General features: G+C 44.2%; 3 protein-coding genes across 3 annotated transcripts; 2 read left to right on the forward strand and 1 right to left on the reverse strand.

Moving 5' to 3' along the window:
* Positions 1 to 1,698: 1,698 nt before the first annotated feature.
* Positions 1,699 to 5,325, forward strand: LOC120653000 (calcium-dependent lipid-binding protein-like). The gene is made up of 11 exons (XM_039930985.1): positions 1,699 to 1,991; positions 2,359 to 2,460; positions 2,741 to 2,791; positions 2,918 to 3,038; positions 3,121 to 3,239; positions 3,584 to 3,682; positions 3,880 to 3,960; positions 4,062 to 4,147; positions 4,251 to 4,476; positions 4,556 to 4,723; positions 4,810 to 5,325. The coding sequence occupies exons 1-11, from the start codon at positions 1,887 to 1,889 to the stop codon at positions 5,182 to 5,184; spliced, it is 1,533 nt and encodes a 510-aa protein (XP_039786919.1). The 5' UTR covers positions 1,699 to 1,886; the 3' UTR covers positions 5,185 to 5,325.
* A 111-nt stretch (positions 5,326 to 5,436) lies between these two features.
* On the reverse strand, positions 5,437 to 12,764 carry LOC120652999 (V-type proton ATPase subunit a3-like). Its single transcript, XM_039930984.1, has 18 exons — positions 12,418 to 12,764; positions 11,835 to 11,879; positions 11,416 to 11,538; positions 11,227 to 11,334; positions 10,566 to 10,673; positions 10,289 to 10,462; positions 9,706 to 9,843; positions 9,148 to 9,255; positions 8,900 to 9,007; positions 8,652 to 8,800; positions 7,652 to 7,805; positions 7,311 to 7,471; positions 7,010 to 7,216; positions 6,680 to 6,863; positions 6,517 to 6,600; positions 6,233 to 6,435; positions 6,063 to 6,122; positions 5,437 to 5,983 (listed from the first exon to the last, which is right to left on the reverse strand). The coding sequence occupies exons 1-18, from the start codon at positions 12,565 to 12,567 to the stop codon at positions 5,779 to 5,781; spliced, it is 2,469 nt and encodes an 822-aa protein (XP_039786918.1). The 5' UTR covers positions 12,568 to 12,764; the 3' UTR covers positions 5,437 to 5,778.
* Positions 12,765 to 16,537: 3,773 nt separating this feature from the next.
* On the forward strand, positions 16,538 to 19,332 carry LOC120653001 (nuclear transcription factor Y subunit C-2). The gene is made up of 2 exons (XM_039930986.1): positions 16,538 to 17,260; positions 18,281 to 19,332. Exon 2 carries the CDS (start codon positions 18,359 to 18,361, stop codon positions 19,106 to 19,108), a length of 750 nt encoding a protein of 249 aa, XP_039786920.1. The 5' UTR covers positions 16,538 to 17,260; positions 18,281 to 18,358; the 3' UTR covers positions 19,109 to 19,332.
* The last annotated feature ends 2,411 nt before the right edge of the window (positions 19,333 to 21,743 follow it).

Genomic DNA, 21,743 nt, shown 5'->3' on the forward strand with positions numbered 1-21,743 from the left:
AAAATCAGTGGCAAGTTACTGTTACGCCCCTGTTGAGCAAGTGACCAGACAACGGTTTCTAATGGAGCTGACACCAGTGACTCCGTCGGCTGGCTCCGCCGCTGAGTGGGAGTGTTATCGGCACAGTTACAAAGAGTATAAACTAGGTAATCGAGCTGGAGAATGACAGAACTCCACATCCTCTCTCTTCATAATGATTCTGTCATGTCGGCAAATTTGATACTCATGACTCACATTGAGACTGGCCTTAGAGGCAACTTTGCGACATAAGCTCAATAGATATTTTTGGATGAACTAAAGGCACAAACAAAAATCTAATAAAGTTTCAAAACAAAAAGGAAATATTGTAGAAGTGCTCCTGCTGTTTTGAAAAAACGGATAAAGGAGGAAGAACAAGCTCAATTGTCTAAACTAGCATATTGCTTTGCATGTATGCTAGGGGTACTATGCAACAATATGATGTCATATTATCAGCCAGGACCAGGGTAGGAAGGAATATACTAATACTGTGCTGAGGACACTTTGCTGATAACCTTTCCTTTCTGGTTGGGCATGGTCGCATGGAGCAACCTCGTAATAGGAGTGTAGGGACTAGTGATAATTTGTTCTCTCCTGATTCCTGAATATCTCAGTCTAAGCCCTGCCCTTTACTCCTTTTTCCAGCAAAGTGCAAAAGTTCAATGAAAGCAAAGGTTCTTTTTGTCCATGGTCCGTGACCCTTCTCTTTTTCTTTCCTCTTTTTTTGGTCAACTTGCAATTGGCTGTGTGTTATGCGGACCCTGACTTTCTTCTTCTGCTGCTTTGCAGCTTGGCTTTGTGGGCTTATCAGCGCCCTGCCATGCATGGCCTTTCAGAGTATAATGTTACCTGGTAGCAGAGTCTATGAAATATTTTGCCCCAAATGGCACAATATTAGCACAACCTGTTAGTAACATGAGGTCTTGCCATTTCCTTCGCCTTTGCACTTTTTTTACGCAAAGTGGAGTGGCCAAGGAGCGCAACAATGGACCAGTTAAGTAGAGATAGTTCGAGTTGCTATAAGGAAAAAAAAAAGATGAACACGCGATGGAGATCCGAAAGTACTAACTTGTCAGACCGAACAGTCTGAAAAAAATTGGTTGCCTCATGAATAGCTGTTGGGATAATTTGCTTATTCGGTCCACGAGCCACATTTGACAAGTTTTGAAATCCCAAAAATAAAATCCACAAAATAACTAAGCCAACCTAGTTGGTCTAAACTGAACTAAATGACGTTAGAATCGGTAAGTCGCTGTAATGTGGTTACTGACAATGCGGGCCCACATCCACGTGCCCCACAGGTCAGTGACCACGTCATGGTCTGATCTATCGTCAGATTTAGAGGATCCCCTTCCAACTGAAATCGGTTTTTTGGCCAGGTGCTAACACGTCAAAACTGGACTCTGCAGTTTTTCTCAAATACGCAAGAGAGCTATGTATTTTTATATTATGAAGAAAATAGAGTTTGTTACGCAACACGAGCGTGGAAATGTGGAATCGGAGGCTCACCAAGCACTAATCTCTAGGGAGGGACTAACGCGTAGAAGGCATGCACAGATCCAGCCATGCGAAATTCGCCGTGACAACCTTCGCCAATCGCACACCATTGCACGTCGGCCTCTCTCTCTCTCTCTCTCTCTCTCTCTCTCTCTCTCTCTCTCCCCTCCCACCCTCTCTCTCCACACTCTTTATTGTTGCTAATTGCACGCAAAAAAATCGGCCCCAAATGGAGCGTTAGCAGTAAAACAATTTGGAGAGAGGATCGCCATCGATTTTGGTCCAAGAATTTCCGTACACAATTGCCAATTTTTCACTTCATCGTTTTCTTCCTCCCCTGGTCCTTGCGCATTGAGAAGGGAGAGGGCGAAATGGGGTTCATATCGGGATTCGTAATGGGGATGATCGTCGGCGTCGCCCTGATCGCCGGCTGGGGGCGCGCCATGGCTCGCCGCGCCGCCAAGCGCAGCAACAAGGCAAGTGCTACTGCATCATCCCGATTTGATCTATGCAAAAGTTCTTATCTTCTTACCCTCACCTTTAGTTAACTGTTCTCGATCGATTCACGAATGGAGATAAACCTTCGGTTGTTGATAAATACCGATCGATTGGTGGAACTTGAAAGCATCGGTTTATATCTTCGATTTGGAGCAATACCACTGAATAGACATAGCCCATAGATTGGGGTTTCAGACTTAAGAACATTGCCTGTGTTCCGCTATTGGTGATTTGTGTTCAGCATGTATCTTGAAAGGGGATGTCTCTTCACTGTAATTTTGTTTTCGTCTGAATTTGCAGTTCTTACTTTTATGATAAATTTCACAATGATACATTTTGAAACAGGCTGTAGATATCAATTCACTGGGATCTCTCAACCGTGAAGACGTGAAGAAAATATGTGGAGAAAATGTCCCCCAGTGGATATCATTCCCAGAATATGAACAGGTGAAATGCTACTTGACGTGACGCTCTTTTGATGTAGCAAATCATTACATGTAAAATGCCATTGCTATATTGGGTACAGTACTACAGTGTGCATTCTATCAATTCCTGTCCCAGTCAGTACTGCAAAGTTATCTGAATTTTAATTGTTGTAATTGATAGATAAAGCTGGAAAATGCAACATCCACTACTCCATTGCTTGCAGTTGCTTCTCCTAGAGTTAAGACCCCTTTATTTGTTGCTTGCTTGCTTACCTTGACACACATTTTGGTTTTGCTTTCAGGTCAAATGGCTCAACAAACAATTGAGCAAGCTTTGGCCCTTTATTGAAGAGGTAAGATAATAACTCCCTGTAAAGGGAACACTTGTTAAGATACAGGCAGATCTGACCACTTTGCCATTTTAATTGGCCATTTTGCTGTCAAGAACTGTCATGATTTACAGTTGCATCTGATTACAGGCAGCAACCATGGTCATCAGGGATTCTGTGGAACCACTACTCGATGAATATCGACCGCCAGGGATATCCTCACTGAAGTTCAGCAGACTCTCTCTTGGGACTGTTCCACCGAAAATAGAAGGTTGCTAAGACAAAATGGTGTCAAATTCACAGTTATGTGCTCTCACAACATCTCGCCGTGACTAACGTTTTTCTGTGTTAAGGTATTCGGATTCAGAGTTTTAAGAAAGGGCAGCTTACAATGGACATGGACTTCCGGTGGGGTGGGGATCCAAATATCATTCTTGCAGTCGAAACACTTGTTGCTTCACTTCCCATTCAGGTTTGCAGACTGCTACACAACCTGGCCAAAAGCAATATGATCTTTAATTTCTCGCATCTTGTAAAAAAAAAGTGCTGAATTGTTTAATGTAACTGCACATAAAATATTTTATCATATGGATAACATTCATAATTCTAGCTTAAGCGGACCAGGTAAAAGAATGGATCATCCAAATTTATGTTGCTAGACTATGGCACAATTATATCATTATTTGAATGCAGTGCAAAAATGTACGTTACACTTGTCTAGAAACTGGAACTCATGTTTAAACTGCAATTTTTGTTTTTGCATTTAGTACTGATTAGTTTAACAGTTATTGTGTTTATTTTCATGTACCTATACAGTTTAAGAACCTTCAGGTGTACAGCATCATCCGTGTGGTCTTCCAATTGTCAGACGAGATACCATGCATCTCTGCTGTTGTTGTTGCTCTTCTGGCAGAGGTGTGTTTCTTTTGCCTAGGCTTAACTTTTCAGTTCTATTTCGAAGATCCTTTGGTGCAGCTTTTCAAAAAAAAAATCCTTTGGTGCCAGAGATGTATATGAGAACAGTTTTTTTTCATTTTCAATAGCATGGGAACAGGCTTCGTTTCTTTGTAATATATTTGTTTTTGAGACGCATGGTTTCCCTGAAATTGCAGCCAAAACCGAGAATCGACTACGTACTGAAAGCCGTGGGAGGAAGCCTGACCGCGATGCCTGGGCTTTCAGACATGATTGACGTATGAAATGGATTTTCCTTCCCTTTTTTTTACCTTTGTTTCATTTCGGTCTACGAAGTCTGAGCAGGGAAAGTTCACATTTCCCTGTTATTTTTCTGTAGGATACAGTGGCGTCATTGATCACTGACATGCTCCAATGGCCACATAGAATTGTTGTTCCGCTGGGTGGAGTCGACGTGGACGTCAGGTTAACACAAACTGCTACCGAACTCGTCCAGGAAGTTCTTTGATTTTTTTTACCCGAAGAACATGGTGGGATGACAGACAGAATCTCGTCCTCTCTTGCGCAGCGACCTTGAGCTGAAGCCACACGGGAAGCTCACGGTCACCGTGGTGCGCGCGGAATCCCTCAAGAACAAGGAGCTCATCGGCAAATCCGACCCCTACGTGGTCCTGTTCATACGCCCAATGTTCAGGGAGAAGACCAGTATCATCGACGACAACCTCAACCCTCAGTGGAACGAGACGTTCGAGCTGATCGCCGAAGACAAGGAGACGCAGGCTCTGATTCTTGAGGTACACACGAACTTCACTTGTGCCCATCCAGAGAGGAAGCAAGTAGAGGAGGTGGCCTGAGTTCTCTCTGCGCTTGCAGGTGTTCGACGAGGACAAGATGAAGCAGGACAAGAGGCTGGGAATCGCCAAGCTGCCCCTGAGCGACCTGGGGATGGAGACCGTGAAAGAGGTGAACCTGCAGCTGCTGTCGTCGCTGGACACGACCAAGGTCAAGGACAAGAAGGACAGAGGCGTGCTCACCATCAAGGCAAGATCCGATCACCACGCCATTGTCGCCGCGTTCGTGTTGAGCTCGCCGCCGGTTGCCTGACGGTGCCTTGCGATCTCGTGCAGGTGCTGTACCACCAGTTCACCAAGGCGGAGGCGCAGGAGGCCCTGGAGCTGGAGAAGCGGACCGTGGAGGAGCGGCGGAAGGTGAGGAGCGAGACGGCGGCCGTCAGCGGCGCCGCGGACGCGGCCACCGGCACGACGTCCACGGTCACCAACGCGTCCGCCACGGGCGTCGCGACGACCGGCTCGGGCACCAGTTCCGCTTCCGCCGGCTCGGGCGCCGGGATGGTGGGCACGGGCATCGGCGCCGTGGGCTCCGGAATTGGCGCCTTCGGGAGCGGTCTCAGCAAGGCCGGCAAGTTTGTCGGCCGGACCGTCACAGGACCTTTCAGCAGCGCCAGGCGCAGTGCCAGCAGCGTCCCCAACATCGACGATTGAGGAAGCTGGCCTCAACTTGACTGCTCCTAGTTTTCCCGTCAGATTTCTTTTAGGCTTTTGCTTTGATGTTATGTGATAGCAGCAGTCGGACGAATTTACCTTGTTTATAAAGTGTAGTACTTTGGGTTTAGCTTTCGCAAACATAAGAGTTAATTGACCGAGCGTGCAAATTATATCAGAGTATTGGCATGCTAAGAAAGGCCAACATATGATAAAGTGTCTGGGCAGTGGACACACAACTGTAGGAGATCATATCTTAATGCAGATAGCACTTTTTATTGGAATTGGGCACAATGAAATGTTTAACCTTCAATACAATGCTTATTTATATCCAACATACACATCGCCCAATCGGCAACTACTTATTAGCATCATACAAGGGCGATATCACCCTAGATGTGTTGCCAACCGACCCAAAAATCCTCTGCACGGCTCGTAGCTAAGGAAAAATGATGCTGTTTCATCCCACGCTTAAACAAGGGACTGGATGTTTATGATCCTTCCCGAGACAACAGATGAAAAAATGATTGTTCTGGGAACAAAGGCCACCCAAGAGTTTACATCGGCTACAATAAATACAAATGACCGACGAGCTCAGTCTTCCTCCTCACGAATCAGCGTGAAAGAGAATGGAGCGAACTTGTAACCATCACCTTCGTAGAACTTGTTCTGGAACTCCACCCAGTGAAGCCTCAGCGCATGAAGGAAAGCGCTCAGAGTCTCCATAACAAGCAAGACACCAATCGTAGCACAGACGAAGACGATGATGCCGATAATAAGGAAGATAACATTGTTCATCCTACAAGAGCAAACAGTAAGATTTCAGGGTAAATTTGGGTAGTTCTTTTTTTTTAGCTTGACAGATTTCTCTTGCTTACCCCCATGCTAGTAGGAGAACCTTATCGTAGAATACAGTGGACAACTCCGAGTGCGCAAGACTGCAGGGATAATATCAATTGCTTGTTCAGTCCGTGTGAATAATGATGTAAGTATGGGATGGAGAGTAGATGAGGCCATGTTTGAAGACACTTGCTTAAAGTAGTATTACCTCAGAGCCCAAAGACGAAGGTACGAAGCTGTGTTTGAGACTGCACCAAGAACAAATTCGATGGTGTGGATCAGTTGGTGAACAAAAACTTCACTGAACTCAAACTCCTCGTGGTCATGTGATTCATCATGATGTTCCCCCAACTCTGCTCCCACTGATTCATCGGTGTCCTGAAGCATTGTGTATTGGTGGCCTTGATGCCTCTGATTGAAAAGAAACGGTCAGTGTAAATTAAACTGTAGCCAAAAGGCAGCAAAAGAATGTGGGATACTGTATAAACATACTTGCTCATGTTGCTTCTTCAATAGAATAGGCTTTGGAATCAACATCCAAGGCACGGACACCAAAGCAAGCAGAAGTAAAACAAGCTGCATAGGAGATGAGAATTGTTATGCCTAATTGACTAATTTGCTTCACAGAAGGGACTTATCAATAAGGAATATATACCTGCACTGTCTTCTGGCCACTAAATAACTGGTTCTCCCCAAGCTCGTCTGTTGGGCTAAGGAACATATAGATCATAACATGGTACAGATCTGCTTTGGACCCCGTGCACCACTTAATAATGATGAGCAAGGAGAGGTAACCAAATAAGCTGTTCAAGAAAATCAGCTGGGGAATGAACTGGTACCTGAATCGAAGGAATAAAATCAGAATAATCACAATCTAGTGATTGTACCAAAAACGATGAAAGGATCAGCTACTACACAATTGTTATATTTATCCTCATCTCAAAATACAACACCATGTTGTCTGTCAGAAGGCATATAAACTTACCAGACATTAAGACTGTTCCGGAAAAATTTTGCATTGAAGTAACTCATCAGAATTCCGAGGTTCATTTGTGCAACTCCAAGAAGGATTGACATCTTCATCTTCAATGAGTTCAGAAACGGCAGCTCGCTGCGGCTACCATGCCAGACAGGATCAACACCAAAAGGGTATGTTCCTCTTACCTTAACTAATCCTTCAGTAGTAGCATCTCTATAACCAAAGTGGGGAAATTAGTGAGCTAAAATGTTATGAAATTTATAAGAAAATAAATAAATATAGGTTCTACTTATTTCATTTTCCTTACCTACAAGAAGGATCACGGCACGCATAGGCAGATTTACCGAAAAGTTCAAATGGGACAGAGAAAAATTCGTTGTATATTAATCCCGTGTAGATTGAAAAAACAGCCATCATAATAATTACATAACGCCCACCAAACATCATCTCCATTATGTCTCCAAGTTTCTGTACAGAAATCAGATGTCACACAGCCTATCACAGAATATTAACAAAACAACAAATACTTGAGGAGAAAAACTAGGTCTTGGGGAACAAGGCTATCATTCATAGTCCAAATAGGTATTAGAATTGTACGTACATCATACAGATAATTGAGGCAAAATGAAATTAAGACAGTGGAAAAACCTGTGAAGCTAGTTTCTTCTCCCGAATTATCAGATATAGTGTTGCAAGTAACAAGCAAATTCCATGGCCCCAATCGCCAAACATGACAGCAAATAAGAAAGGGAAAGTGACGATGGTGAATACTCCAGGATTTGCTTCTTGATATTTGGCTACCCTGTACCACATGGAAGGCAATGTTAGAACCTATCCACCTTAAAAGTATTGAGCAAAACCATAAAAATGAATCCCACTTTTTTATTTACCAAAATAAGCAGTCCACGTTAGTTTTAGTCAAAGGAAGTAATTTATAGAAATCCAAAAGCTGGCAGCAAAATTTTTTATAGAAATATTGAACAAGTAGTGTGTGTTATGCTATTGACACTTCTTTTGATCAACATGCACTATGCGTGTCCAAATAAAAAGGTGTCAAGAATAAAGACAGGAAACGTATTTGAGACGACAGTTTATTAGCATTAGTTACACACCAATATTTACTATCTTTTATGCCACTTGGTGACCAACTTTAACCTCATGTTGCCAGTATTATGTGTTCTGATCATGGTTTCACTATCTGGCAGGAAGTAGGATGGAAAGAGGACGATTTGGTTATTCGAAGGATAAGAGAAGATATGCAATGAAAATATTGCGCATATGTAGCATCAATACAGTCAGTGTGAAACATGTTTTGTAATAGAGTGCATTTTTTTTCTAATCCCTTCAAGATAAATAGAAAGTTCATGCTTCTCAGGAAATGGATCGGTAGCATGCTGAAAACAAGAATGAGGAAGGGAACATAGTTTCGTAACATAAACTAGAGGAAATTGAAGAATGCATCACAAAGACATTGATTTTAGTATCTTATATACGCAGCCTACAAAACAAATAATATTGAAGTCCATATAAGGGCAATCAAGAGCACAAAATCGAGCTTTTAATTTATAGCCAAAGTTAACTGCTCTAATGAATTTAGCTCCCCATAAGAGGATACGTTAAGGGCTGCAAGGGCAGTTACAAAACATACCCATACGCATCAACTATTTCCTGGAACGCTGATGTAAACTTGTTTGTCTGAAAATATGTTGGAGGAGATTCTTTTGTGTTGAGAACTTGAAAGATTGAGCCAACTTGGGATTTGCTATCAAGAGTAGCACGCTGAAGAGCATCTTGAATCTGCAGAGATCCATTGTAAATCATGCAGGAATTAGATGTGAAAAGGGGAATCAAGAAGGTACCAAGGAAAACATCACGAGACCATGGATTTTTAAGTACCTGAACGCTTGCAAAAACAGGACTCCAGCCCTCAGCAACAAGGCATTTCTTTGTTACATCAACACTCAACATGTTTAAAGTGTGATAAATTGCTTTTTCCCTCTTTGCCTGTAGCATTGGTTTTGCAATTTGGTAATGAAATTGTGGTACAAGAGAAATACAATACAAAGTAAAGCAAAACCGAACTTTTCGGACAAAATTTAAGATTCAAAATTTTATCAAATGCATGGAGAAAACAATAAGCTTACCAGATGGTTCCACTGCTCAAAATCAGATGCAATACTTTTGAGTGTACTGTCACGATGAGCTAAGCCCATGTCAATTGTTGCCTTTAACTCTGAGATCCTTCCAGATACCTATACGACCTCAGAAATTCAGAACATATCATATGTTTAAATACCGATAGAGGAAAAGGCTCTAATAACAGTGCTCAGCCTTAATTCAAAACTTTCGAGAATGCAAACAAGAAGTCAGCATATCAGTTTCAGTAATCGACAACATCATCAATGATTTAGGAGCAGCAGAATGAAGTCTAGATGTTCTCTTCGCCTAGAAATTAAGCACTAAAAATTGATATCATTACGATCTTCAAACCAAGGCAGATTCATTTTTTGAATATAAATAAGTATTAATGATCCCAATAGCATCCAAACTGGGTTCAAACCCATATCAAATGCAAAGAACGTATATGCATATGTTGAATTTTCTAACTACAGTTTCTAAATCATGTAAAGTGTCAAAAGTTATCATCTACCATGGTGAACTCAAATAAAGAATGTCAGCAAACATAGTGTTTAAGTGCTGACCTCCTGAACAGCATGAAGCTGTTTGGTAACATCTTCTGGAAATGGGTAACGGTTTGCATTGAAGGCATCACATATCTTCAGAATTTTGGCTTTTGCTCTCTCTCCAGAATAGAATATAACAAATGCATTTTTCGCTACCTGCATTGTCATATTAAAGGTCAGCAACTAAGTCCAAGCAAAGGATAAACATTAAACAATAAGCTTAGAGTCAGAATTGTCGGAGAAAAAATTTGCTCGAGATAGAACAAGTATTCAGAGTGATTAGTAAGCAGTTACAGAATCAACATGCTTATAAAGGAGAGACATTGTCAATTGTAGCAATCATCACTCATGAATTAATTACTTAATACCATAAAGAAATCATAAATATCAGTGTCAGCACAATCAGAGTTGGCCAAGTACTTCCCTACCATTTTATTTAGGAGGAAATAGTTATATTGTGATCATTCTGATTTTTCTTCTTATTAATTGTGCAAATAAATGGGAAACACTATCAAATTTGAAAATTTTGAAAGGGTCAGGAATACAATTTTTTCGAAGGATAAAAAATATAAATATATTGCTCAAAAAAATAGATGCCAACCTTCTCCCCAGAAACTGGGTCTGTGACCGGCTCATCAATAGGCTCCTGCCTAAGGAATATGTTACCCCTTGTGGCACGGAATAAGATCCGTTCAAAAGCCATAGCCTTTTCCTTTGGCACAAGGCCACTCAATGAGCCAAGTTTCACTTGTTTTGATGGATCCATTGACATCTCCTAAAAGAATGTGGCAATATCTTAATTAAGAGGGCCAGATAATAAAAAATATAACATAAGAAGGAAGGAGGGTGACGCTGCTTTATCAAAAGAATAATATTACCTGTTCCAACAAGGGGCTCTCAAGTGAAGTTTGACCAGATTGATTTGCCTCTATTTCCCGTTGTTGTGCTGCAGCACTTCTTTGAGCTAAATAGAAAAATTCACCAGCCTGGAAAAAATAATTAAACAAACTCGCTCATTTTAAAGTAGTTCTTTACTAGGATGACATTAGAACATGCACACAATCAAATGACAACAGAAGAGTCGGGTCATGAATTTATGCATCCAATGTGTTGCATGCTGAATAATATTATCCACATGGGAAAAACAATTGCAGCTTAGATGCTAGAGCACAAATCAGGAGTGATTAGTGGGCAAATATACGGCAGGCTTCTGTCATTAAATTGCCATATCACTATTGTACTAGAAACAAATAAGGTTGCTGAGGGAGTATATGTATCTTTTAATAATTACCTGGAAAACATAAAGCAAAAAAATAAGATCTAGAATCAAGTCTTAGTAGCCAAAATTAAAGTAATTCAATCCAGAGGACATGACGGATATTTGTGCAGAGTTATTCAACATATGTTCTGGCAGCAAGGAAAGAAACTAACAACAGAAAGAAATAAAGTTATAATGGCCTGACTTAACTCCTTTACTTGAAGTAAGAGTGTGCATCAAACGTATATTCAATGCAATAAAATACTTCAGAAAAAGTATACCTTTTGGAGAACAGTATTGTACTCTAACAGCTCATTGTATGTCCGCTGTAACTTTTCATTGTTTGCATTAACTTCGGTTAGCTCAGCTTCCAGTTCTCCAAGCTTTATCTGTTATAAGGCAGTGTTAAAAGAGCAACTTAAGATCTAAAGACTCCGAACCATCAGGGAGCATCCCAACGACTACAATACCTCCAAGTCATCGAATTCCAGATGAGTTTCATTCAGTTGTGTAGGAGACGTTGATATTTCAGCTTTTGACATCTGCTCCTTCAAAAACCTCAACTTGCGAGCCATTTCACTACACCTTTTGATCTGTACAACAAGTAAAGCCGAGCAAAAAACACAGTGAAAAAGAATAGAACGAATGGGTAAATAATCTTAGTTATACTTTATATAGTGAACAAATACATGTGAGGTCAACAATGGTTTCGGAAAATGAAAAGTTTATATTGCCTAGTCAAGGTAACACCCTAATCTATCATGGGAAAAGGGTTCAAATTCATCACAAGCAAAAGAGATATTCTGTGACCAGAAGGGACTAGCATATTGGTGAAGATTTCAAGTTAGCGTTAAAGCAAAATTGATGTCAAGGTTAAAAAGGCAAGTACCTGGGCAGCATATGTCCGTTGAAACGGGCTCTTCTCTGCATTAAGCTGAGGTGGAAAAACAATAATCAGGTTAACAGAAAAACAACAAGCAAAAGAAAAAGAAGCACCTAGAGCAGTTTTGAAGCATCGCACATCCTTCACTGTCTACTAATCAAGCTCAATTGAATGCTAACATAAACTTTTTGCAAGGAACTTTACTTTCATCGACTGCAAGTAGTGCATATGTCATATGTGAGATAGCTCCCAATTAGAAAGCACTCCTGTGCTAAATTCCCAGCTTCGATTACCACGATCATGGCAATGCGAACCATTATACCACAATTTCCAATGTTTGTACAGTAAACAGTAACAATTGCGCGTTGTAGCTGCAAATTCTGCAATTCCGTAATGCCGACAGGAATCCCTCTTCCCAGAAAACCCCGATCTCAAAGTGCTATCACCGAGCCACCACCTTAGATCAAAACGTGGGGATTCGGCACGAGCACCAACGAGATCCCCCACCCCCTCAATGAACAAAACCTCCAGATACCTTAGCCCGGAACAACGCAATCGGAGGGACGAGCAGGGGGCAGGCGGGCCTTACGTCTTTGAACTGGATGAGGCCGAGGTCGCCAAGGTAGGAGACGGTGAGGTGCGCGGACTCGGCGGGTATGATGACCTGCACCAGCTGCATCGCCTCCGACCGCATCAGATCCATCGAGGGGCAGCACCCGCCCCCGCCACCGCGCGCCATGGCCGGCGTGCGCGCGTGCCCCGCCGGGTCAGCAGCCGAGGCGCCGCTCCTCCGTCAGATCCCTGGAGATCCGACGAGGGGTTTCGGATCGGGCTCGCGCGGGCGGAGCGGATCTCCGGCGCGCGCAGCGGTGGCCTGATCGGTTCCTCGCGTCGTGAGGAGGTGGAAGGCGAGGGGAGGAGGTAGAGCCAGCCGCGGGGGGGGGGGGGGGGTGCCGTGGACCATGTGGTATTATGCGGAGACGTGGCGGGGCCGAGCACCGATCGGGACTCTGACCCGTGGGGCCCGGGTGCCAGAGTTCGGATCTGGGCGCTGCTGATTGGGGACGACGTGGGGTCTGGGTCTCTGGGATTTTGTTTGCCTCCGGGCGAAGAGAAGAGTGTGGATTTCGCGGGGGAGATTGTTAGGCTGGCTGACTTGTGGGGTCGGGTGCGATTGTGGATGAGAAAAAAGAGTTCTCGCGGGGTTGGTTTACGTGTCAAAACTTGACAGGGACGGAACATCGTGTTGGCCCGGTCGGCATTAATTGAGAGAGTCAAGCGGGCAGGTGAGGCGAGATGGGCCATAATAATCTCTGAAGCCTTCATTTGTTTAGTGCGTACATGGGCTAACACCTCGGCCCATGTAGATGAGCGCCAAACGGCCCACGGACTTGTACAACAGCCCAATGTCTAGTGTAAACATCACAACGCAATACTGGGCTTTGCTTCGTACAAGTCTGGAATGCAGAAAATTTCACAAGAGCTTTTCAAAGATCAGTTCAATTTTCGTTTCAAAAAAAAAAGGATCAGTTTCAATTTCCGCTGGATTTATCCCATGGTCCAAAAGAGGCCTAAAAAACAGGAGCAGAATCTTAACTTCATCAGACAATTGGAATATATCTTTGCAATTTGCAATATGCAATTTCGTGCAGCTAAGTTGCAGTGAGTAAAGTGTGGAGCATCAATTTGAGAAACCCTGAAATTCCTATGCTCTCAAATTGAACAAAAAGATCCTGAAATTCTGGTCGGTCCCTGTTTTATTATATTACCTGTGCGTTGCTGCAGGACTTATGGATAAAAATGTTAAAATTGGAATAATAGAGTTGAGAATGTGGGCAACGCCGCATTGGCTTCGACAGGGCAAAATATATAGAGCGTTGGGGTTGTACACATCATGAGAAGTGGAAGGGGTGGTGGTGTCATTGGTAGACAGAGGGACTTTGAAACGGCAGATTGGATGATCAAGTTACAAATATGAGAGAAATGAAGAGACGGAGTCAGAAGGTGGATGGAGTGCTTCTTCCATCGTTGGTGGCTCAATGAGGTTTGAGATAAATATAAATTAACGTTTCCTAGTGAGATGCATCAATATTAGAAGATAGAAGACCATAAGAGATGAATTGTTTTGCATTTTTTTGGGGACAAATGTGAATTTATTTATTTATTAGTATTAGATAGACTAATATTTAGTGGATAGATGAAAATAACGTTCATGAGGTAATAATAAAAGGAAATAAAGCGAGGGGATTTTAACACCTGTATGTTACATAGAGTAATATCTAATTAATAAACAAAAAGTTTTGCTGATGGGCTTCTTTTTATTTATACTTTTGATGAACTGCAGCATGGTAGAAATATATGAAAAACATAATTGAGAGAAATAGAAATTATGATATTTAGTGGGTTGATCATGTGGCAGCATGACACTTAGTGAATTGAGCATGACACTTAGTTGTGCTGGGAGATACTGTGCCGTTGGATCACAGATCGGTTGATCAAAAATTATTAAAGTGATGTGGTTGCACCACATGCTAGAGAAATAGCAATTAATGAGTTATAGTGGGGAGTTTTTTAAGAGTTATAGATTGATTGATAATAATAAGGCAACGTATCTAGTGCAAACCAAGGACCTCGTGCAAACCTACTAAACAAAATTTCAAAAAATTCTGAAAAAAATCATGAATGTGCTTCTCAACTTACCTCATCTATATATAAAATTTCATGGTCAAAATCGTCTTACTCTAGAAGTTACAAAAAAGACAAATTTTCTGACAACAATAATGGTTCAAATGCATCTCAAATTTGTCTTTTTTGTAACTTCTAGAGTAAGACGAATTTGACCATGAAATTTTATATATAGATGATGTAATCTGAGAAGCACATTCATGATTTTTTTTCAGAATTTTTTAAAACTTTGTTTAGTAGGTTTGCACGGGTTTGCACGAGGTTCATGGTTTGCACTAGATATGTTCCCTAATAATAATTCCGATGCACCATGACGGAGCGCTGCTTAGCGTGACCGTGTCTGTGAACCATTGAACCCCACGCGGGGACGAGAAATTGCACAGCTGGTGCCGTGGAGGCGAGGAGCAGATTTAGATTTTCCCATGATATGATGCACGGATCAACCCAATTGAGTGCTGGAATTTGAGAGCAACGCGGAATCTTGGGCTGTACATGCTCAGAAGGGCTTATCTCTGCCGTCTGCGCCGGCAGCACCATGTCTCGAATGCATCCAGGTGGCAGCTGCAGCAGGCAGCGAATCTTTTGGTATTCCGCCATTATTTCATATACGAAGCCATATACCAGCACGAAATACACTGTTGTATGGCACGTATACATTGGTATACGACCATGCGCGTAGGGGTGTCAATGGGTGACTCTTAGGGGCGCCTCGAACCATCTTTATCTTTAGTTCAAAATATTGTATTAGTTTTCCAAAATAAAATATTATTTTAAAAAAATAGTATAAAATTTTGAATTAAAGAGGGTTGAAGGTATTGACACCCTGTCCATGCGGCCCCATGCCCGCACTGCATAGTACCCTGCCACCTCACTCCAGCCGCGGTATCGCTCCTACCTGTACGGCTACGGCAACGTTTCCCTGCAAATTACAGGCCTTGCGCAAACAGCATATCCACTGGTAAGCAGAACTGCATCCCAAAATGGATTAAAATAGTAAAGCAAATAGGAGATTAAAGATTTAGTTTACAAGTGAAGGCAGGAATTTCAGGAGCAATTGGACCATATAAGTTTGGTGATTCTAGCACGGCATGTCCAGTGCAAACAGGATTTTGGTGGTCTAGTTATTATAGAATGATTAACATGTTGGTTATATTTACTAGTTAGCATTAGTTAGTGCAAAAAATGCCAATTTGCATTCGGAACATGGTTGGATGAGTTGGAGGAATATGGTTTGGACTTATTCGGTTGGTGGGGCCTGCGATCAGATAAAAAGGCTGGAAAAGTTTTTTTTAAAATTAAACTGGAAAAGTATTTCATCTCTGCTCCTCCGAGTACAGAAATGCCGAGACAGAAATTTCTCTCATGTAATGTACATCTCATTTTGTTCTTGAGGCCGGCGCACGGGCAAGCAAACAGACCTCTCCGTTTCCATGGTTGCGTGCAGAAGGCAAGAAGCAAAAGAGGTGATTAGAGAGAAAAAAATGCGGTCCAGGTCTGCGAATTCGGCCATCACCAGAGTGAGGCCCTCGGAGTCGGAGGCGAATACGACTGTGCGGCGTCGGAGACGAGGACGAATGCCCTGTCTCGCCGAGTGAGATATCGGACCGGCGCCGAAGACGAGAACGACTGCGTGGCCTCGCCGGCGGGGCCAGTGAGCGCGGGGGGCGCGCCGCCAGTGCGCCGCCGGAGACGTACAGTACAGATGAAAGTCCTACCTCGACGGGCCTAGAGTGAACCCCAACGCGCCGGGTGTGAAGCACACGTGATGGTGTGGGTCCCACTCAATAAAACACAACCCAGCAGCTACATGCTGCATTGTATTTTCTATTTGAGAGGCTGCGGAACTTGGAGAGCGGATAATAGCCATATCCGAAAAGACCAAGCCTGGCCACGAACGCCAGCTCTCCCGATCTCCTCTTCATCTTTTCTTATCCGCAGGTACGAGCCAAAACAGAACCAGCGACCCTTTTCACAGCAGATAGCAAGGCTTGTCAGTGCTACAAAAGAGAAACCGCTCCCCTGCTAGCTAGTCTTGTGATAATTAACCCCCGCGTGTGTGTCATTTCCCATTTCTGAAGGATGATGAGTAGCCTTCTTGACTTCTTCTTTCCTTGTGGAGCTTTTTAACCACGGATTAACGCGGCCTTAATATACACGGTTTGGTATAGAGTTTTGAGGCTCCCATCGACGATCCGCACCAGCCAGTAGCCATGCCATTTACGGTTGGATGGTAACGGATCATGGCCCTAGTTAGTCTCTTCACAATCTAATTAGATTTTTATATACTTTTAGTTCAACGTTGTATAAGATTAGAGCTCGGCCGTTAGTTTATCTAGTACAAATTTTAATGCTATTTACCACTGGGTAAAGAAGCTAGCATATAACCGCAGCATCTGAACGTGCCAAGATTACTTTTAGCTAGGTTCCAAGCAGCCGAAGATGACACGGTCGACTGCTTCTAGATATGCAATGTCTCCGTCTGCTGCACGATTTTTTTCAGCTCTATGGGACCAGCCCCCAGCCCCTGCTCAAAAGAAAGTGGAGCTTGCCATTGGCTCAGGGCTTTGGCAGCGGCAGCAGGGAGAGCCTCGGGAGCGCGGGGTCATCGCTCCGGCCTGCCTGCTTCCGATCTCCATGCTGAACAAGAGCGTCAGGCCGGGCGGCGCACGGTTGCTGTGCCGGAGGAGGAGCTCATCACTCCTGTAAGAGAGCTTGAGCCAGCAGCTGGCTCTAGTTCAGGCGCAAAGGTTAGTCTGATTTGCATTCAGGTTGAAGCTCATGCTCGATTCCGCTGCTGCAAGCATCATAAATCTGATTTTCTTCACAAATATGAGACTTATACGCCGGTTTGAATGAATAACTTACTTTGTCGCCTCTCTCCTTTTGTGGAGATTTGGATTTCAATCTCCTCGTTTCAAGGAAAAGAAAATCGTTTCGGTTTCTACTTCGCCACAGTGTAGAGCATAAGTTCATCACTTTCTTGTTCATTAATTAGTTGGTCAATGCATTGGGTTTTTCTTTCTGAAAGAAAACATGAGTTTTTCTCCCAACTCGATCCAAATCACTGAATATCACATGTATAGTAATCTGGAATTTTTCAGACCACCCCCACACACACTTGAAAAAAAATGGAGCCTATTATGGCTATTCGAGAACGCTCATAGAAACATATTGCATCCTAAATACATATACACAAAAAAAATTAAGGACTTCCAACTTGTCGTATAATTGAAAGAAACTTCTATAAGACTACAACCGAGAAAACATGGGCACAAAGAGCTGCATAAATTCGATATAATTCAGTCAAGAGAAAAGTGGGAGCTTGAACCTAGTCATCAACGATACGCCGGAACGCGTAGCTAGCTTCTTAATCTGTATGCTTAAATAAAATTTATTAGACTTAGTTTCACAATATATATGAAAAGGTCTCCCAAGAACAATTTATATGCAGCATGCATGCGCACGTGATGCAATTAGGACAAATAGATAAGTAGGGCCCCATGTCTGCACTGCACCACCTATAGCGCTTCTGCTCTCCTCATCTCCTGATCCGCTGCATTTGCTGAGAGCTAATAAGCTTCCAAAAATGCTTCCTCGCTCCTCAATCTGCAAGACTACAACATTAACTGATCATCAGCACGATTCTCTGCACGTCTGCACACGTTGCATGTGTTTCTGAACTGTTAGCCATTTGTTGCATACGTGGAAGACGTTCGGATCGTTCATTGGCAACACGTACCTAACCTAAAATTTCTGCATCCATGCAGCTCGCAAGCAGCTAGATACCAGGCGAGAAGAAGCTAGCATCGGTACGGTCACAAAGGTAGCAAGCAATTCATCAGCCCATGGACAACCAGCCGCTGCCCTACTCCACCGGCCAGCCCCCGGCGACCGGCGGGGCCCCGGTGCCCGGCGTGCCTGGCGCTGCCGGGCCCCCGCCGGTCCCGCACCACCACCTGCTCCAGCAGCAGCAGGCCCAGCTGCAGGCGTTCTGGGCGTACCAGCGGCAGGAGGCGGAGCGCGCGTCGGCGTCGGACTTCAAGAACCACCAGCTGCCGCTGGCCCGGATCAAGAAGATCATGAAGGCCGACGAGGACGTGCGCATGATCTCCGCCGAGGCGCCCGTGCTGTTCGCCAAGGCCTGCGAGCTCTTCATCCTCGAGCTCACCATCCGCTCCTGGCTGCACGCCGAGGAGAACAAGCGCCGCACCCTGCAGCGCAACGACGTCGCCGCCGCCATCGCGCGCACCGACGTCTTCGACTTCCTCGTGGACATCGTGCCGCGCGAGGAGGCCAAGGAGGAGCCGGGGAGCGCCCTGGGGTTCGCTGCGGCGGCAGGGGCCGGCGCGGTCGGGAGCGGCGCGGCGGGCGGCGCCCCGGCCGCCGGGATGCCGTACTACTACCCGCCGATGGGGCAGCCGGCGCCGATGATGCCGGCCTGGCACGTTCCCGCCTGGGACCCGGCCTGGCAGCAAGGGGCGGCGGCGGATGTCGATCAGAGCGGCAGCTTCGGCGAGGAAGGGCAAGGGTTTGCAGCAGGCCATGGCGGCGGTGCCGCTAGCTTCCCTCCTGCTGCACCTCCGAGCTCCGAGTGATCTGCGCGCTCCTACGCGATGGCTTAGCTAAATGTGCAATGCACTTGCAGTGAAAGTCGATTGTTCAATGCGTCGGGCACGGTGTCTATAGCAAGCATGGTAATTAGTCGAACAACATACAGAACGAATAAGTGGGAGAGCTGACTGGAGTAAGTTGTACATGCACGTGATGTGCTGATTAATCAAAGATTAACATGCAGTTTTAATTACTCGTTACTTGGTTATTCACGGCTCTAGTGCTTGAAATCTACAAGGTTTTGAAGTCGAGTCCGTCAGAATGGTAAACTTCAGACTTCCATTGATGCCTGTCCTAGAGAAGGACTTGGTCCTTGGGCAGCAAGGACAACGAACGATGCACACGGACACGGGTGGGGGCAGACGGCGTTGGGGCTAGCCGGCTAGGCATGGGCGGAAAGGCAGGAGCCGTCCATGGAGAGAGGAGGCGATGTGCCCCGTGCACAAGGCGGGCGGGCGCCAAGCGGTGCCAGGCGCACCGCAGATCCGCGCACGCTGAGGCGCCGTACGTGCCGGCGTGCGCGCACGCACGGCGCACAGATGCGCGGCCGCGTGTGCGTTTAGGGTCACCACAACAATGTCGTTGTTCTTGTTCTCCGTCGTCACTGCTTATAAACTGGTAACATTATGCCGTTACATTGGTGGATACTAGCCTGATTACTTGAAGCCTGGGTTAGTGTTGCTCTGCTTGCATCTTTTCAAATATAGATCACTAACTTTCAAGGGTATGTACGTAAGGATAATGCGCGAGCGCGACTAATATAATTATTATATTCATCCTACACAGCTAGCTAGCTACTAGGAGCAAGAAAACGGATCGTGCATCCTGTGTAAAGTCAGCACGCATATATGGACGAGATGCAGCTCCGATCCGAATAATGTCAACCAGGGCACATTCCAATTCCACCACTCCCTTTGAAATTTACACTTAATCTATGTCAACAGGGTGGGCAGGTACAGTACTAGCAGTTATCAAAATGCACAAGCAAATGATTTAGAAAAGGGAAAAGTCCGGTTTACACCCTCCAACTATCGCAAAACTCCGATTTTCAATCTTCAACTACGAAATCGGATAACATAGACCATCCAACTATCAAAACCGGGCAAATTTGGCCCCTGGGGTGGTTTTGAAGGTGGTTTTCTATTTTGTGAGAATTAAAAATATTCAATTTTACACTAAAAATTTTATAAGTAATTCATTTTATGTCAAAAATTATGAAATATGTATCAAAAGGTTTCTAAATATGTAACCTATCTATTGTCATATGACTTGTGAGCTATTCAGATCTATTTTTTGTATGTTCATAATATTTGGTTGCTTGCAGTTATGCCTATTATTTTTAATAACTAAGATTCAAATGGAGCAATAATAGATAGGTTACATTTTTAGAAAAAATATGGTACTAGTTTCATATTTTTCTGATTTAAAGTGAATTAGTTTTGATTTTTTGATATCTAATTGGATTTATTTAATTTTTTTAGAAAATGCAAAACCACCTTCAAAATCATCTCAAGGGCCAAATTTGCTCGGTTTTGACAGTTGGATGGCCTATGTTGTCCGGTTTCGTAGTTGAAGATTGAAAATCGGACTTTTGTGATAGTTCAAGAGTGAAAATTGGACTTGCAATCACAATATTGACAACAGGTGGATCTCGCGGCCTCAGAGGCCGCTGCAGATGCCTATAAATACCTGCTACCATCGATCATCTTGAAAGCACACACACGATTGAGAACACACATCCAAATTAGCTACCTCTAACTAGCTAGCAATGGCCTCCAAGCTCTCCATGGCAAACCCTGTGCCCCTGGTCATCCTCGCCATGGCGGTGCTCATACTCGCGGCTTCTTCTGCTCATGCCCAGGCACCGGCACCGGCACCGGCACCGGCGCCGGCGCCGGCCCAGTCTCTGTGCCCTAATGGCTTCAGCAACATTCAGGCCCTCGAGACGGCAGCTAGAGCGCTCGTGGACAAGGTCGAGATTATTTTCGTGCCTAGATTGATGGACATCCTCGACTCCACCCTCGCGGAGCTCGGTCTCCTACACCCGTCCGTAGAACTGTGCGTGTGCGGCCCTAATCCCCAATTCAGTCCTTCCGGCATGGAGCCCGAGATCAAATGCTTCGGAGGAAACATCACTCTCTAAGCACGCATGCACCACGTGCTCGCACTGCACGCGCGCAACTTGAATGGGCGCGTCCTAGTAGTTCTACTACATCTATATGAATAAGCTGTCGATTAGGGCAATGCATTATGCATGTGTGATCTACACATGTGGGGGCACTAGCTCATGTATTTGCGCGACGCGGGAAACTGGAGTTGTTGTTTTTTTTACCCATCATTTGACACGTTTGTGTTTTGTACGGCTGATCAAATACCATATGTAGTGTTGGTTGGAAAAAATGATACCTATGTATTATTGGACTCTGGAAGCATGTTGTATGCTTTATTATACGTACTATATATATGTGTGTTCGTTGTTTGCGATGTGAGATTATCATTGGTTGCAGTATCAGAGCTTGTTGAAGTGGCCATGGTTTCGAACTTTCGATTCTTCAGCAGTGAGAAATCGAAGAGAAGAAGACATCCATCAGCCGCAATATGACCGCTATTCCCGGATAT

Source organism: Panicum virgatum, chromosome 9K, assembly GCF_016808335.1.
Source record: "Panicum virgatum strain AP13 chromosome 9K, P.virgatum_v5, whole genome shotgun sequence".
NCBI classification, from domain to species: domain Eukaryota; kingdom Viridiplantae; phylum Streptophyta; class Magnoliopsida; order Poales; family Poaceae; genus Panicum; species Panicum virgatum.

Excerpts from the sequence above, each read along its gene's own strand:
- LOC120653000 (XM_039930985.1), top strand. The coding sequence starts at position 1,887 with ATGGGGTTCATATCGGGATTCGTAATGGGGATGATCGTCGGCGTCGCC. Across the intron at positions 3,039-3,120 it reads TGTTCCACCGAAAATAGAAG|GTATTCGGATTCAGAGTTTT; the intron begins GTTGCTAAGACA and ends TTCTGTGTTAAG. Across the intron at positions 4,477-4,555 it reads CGCAGGCTCTGATTCTTGAG|GTGTTCGACGAGGACAAGAT; the intron begins GTACACACGAAC and ends CTGCGCTTGCAG.
- LOC120652999 (XM_039930984.1), bottom strand. The coding sequence starts at position 12,567 with ATGGCGCGCGGTGGCGGGGGCGGGTGCTGCCCCTCGATGGATCTGATG. Across the intron at positions 11,539-11,834 it reads AACGGACATATGCTGCCCAG|ATCAAAAGGTGTAGTGAAAT; the intron begins GTACTTGCCTTT and ends CTTGTTGTACAG. Across the intron at positions 9,256-9,705 it reads AGCTTCATGCTGTTCAGGAG|GTATCTGGAAGGATCTCAGA; the intron begins GTCAGCACTTAA and ends GAGGTCGTATAG.
- LOC120653001 (XM_039930986.1), top strand. The coding sequence starts at position 18,359 with ATGGACAACCAGCCGCTGCCCTACTCCACCGGCCAGCCCCCGGCGACC.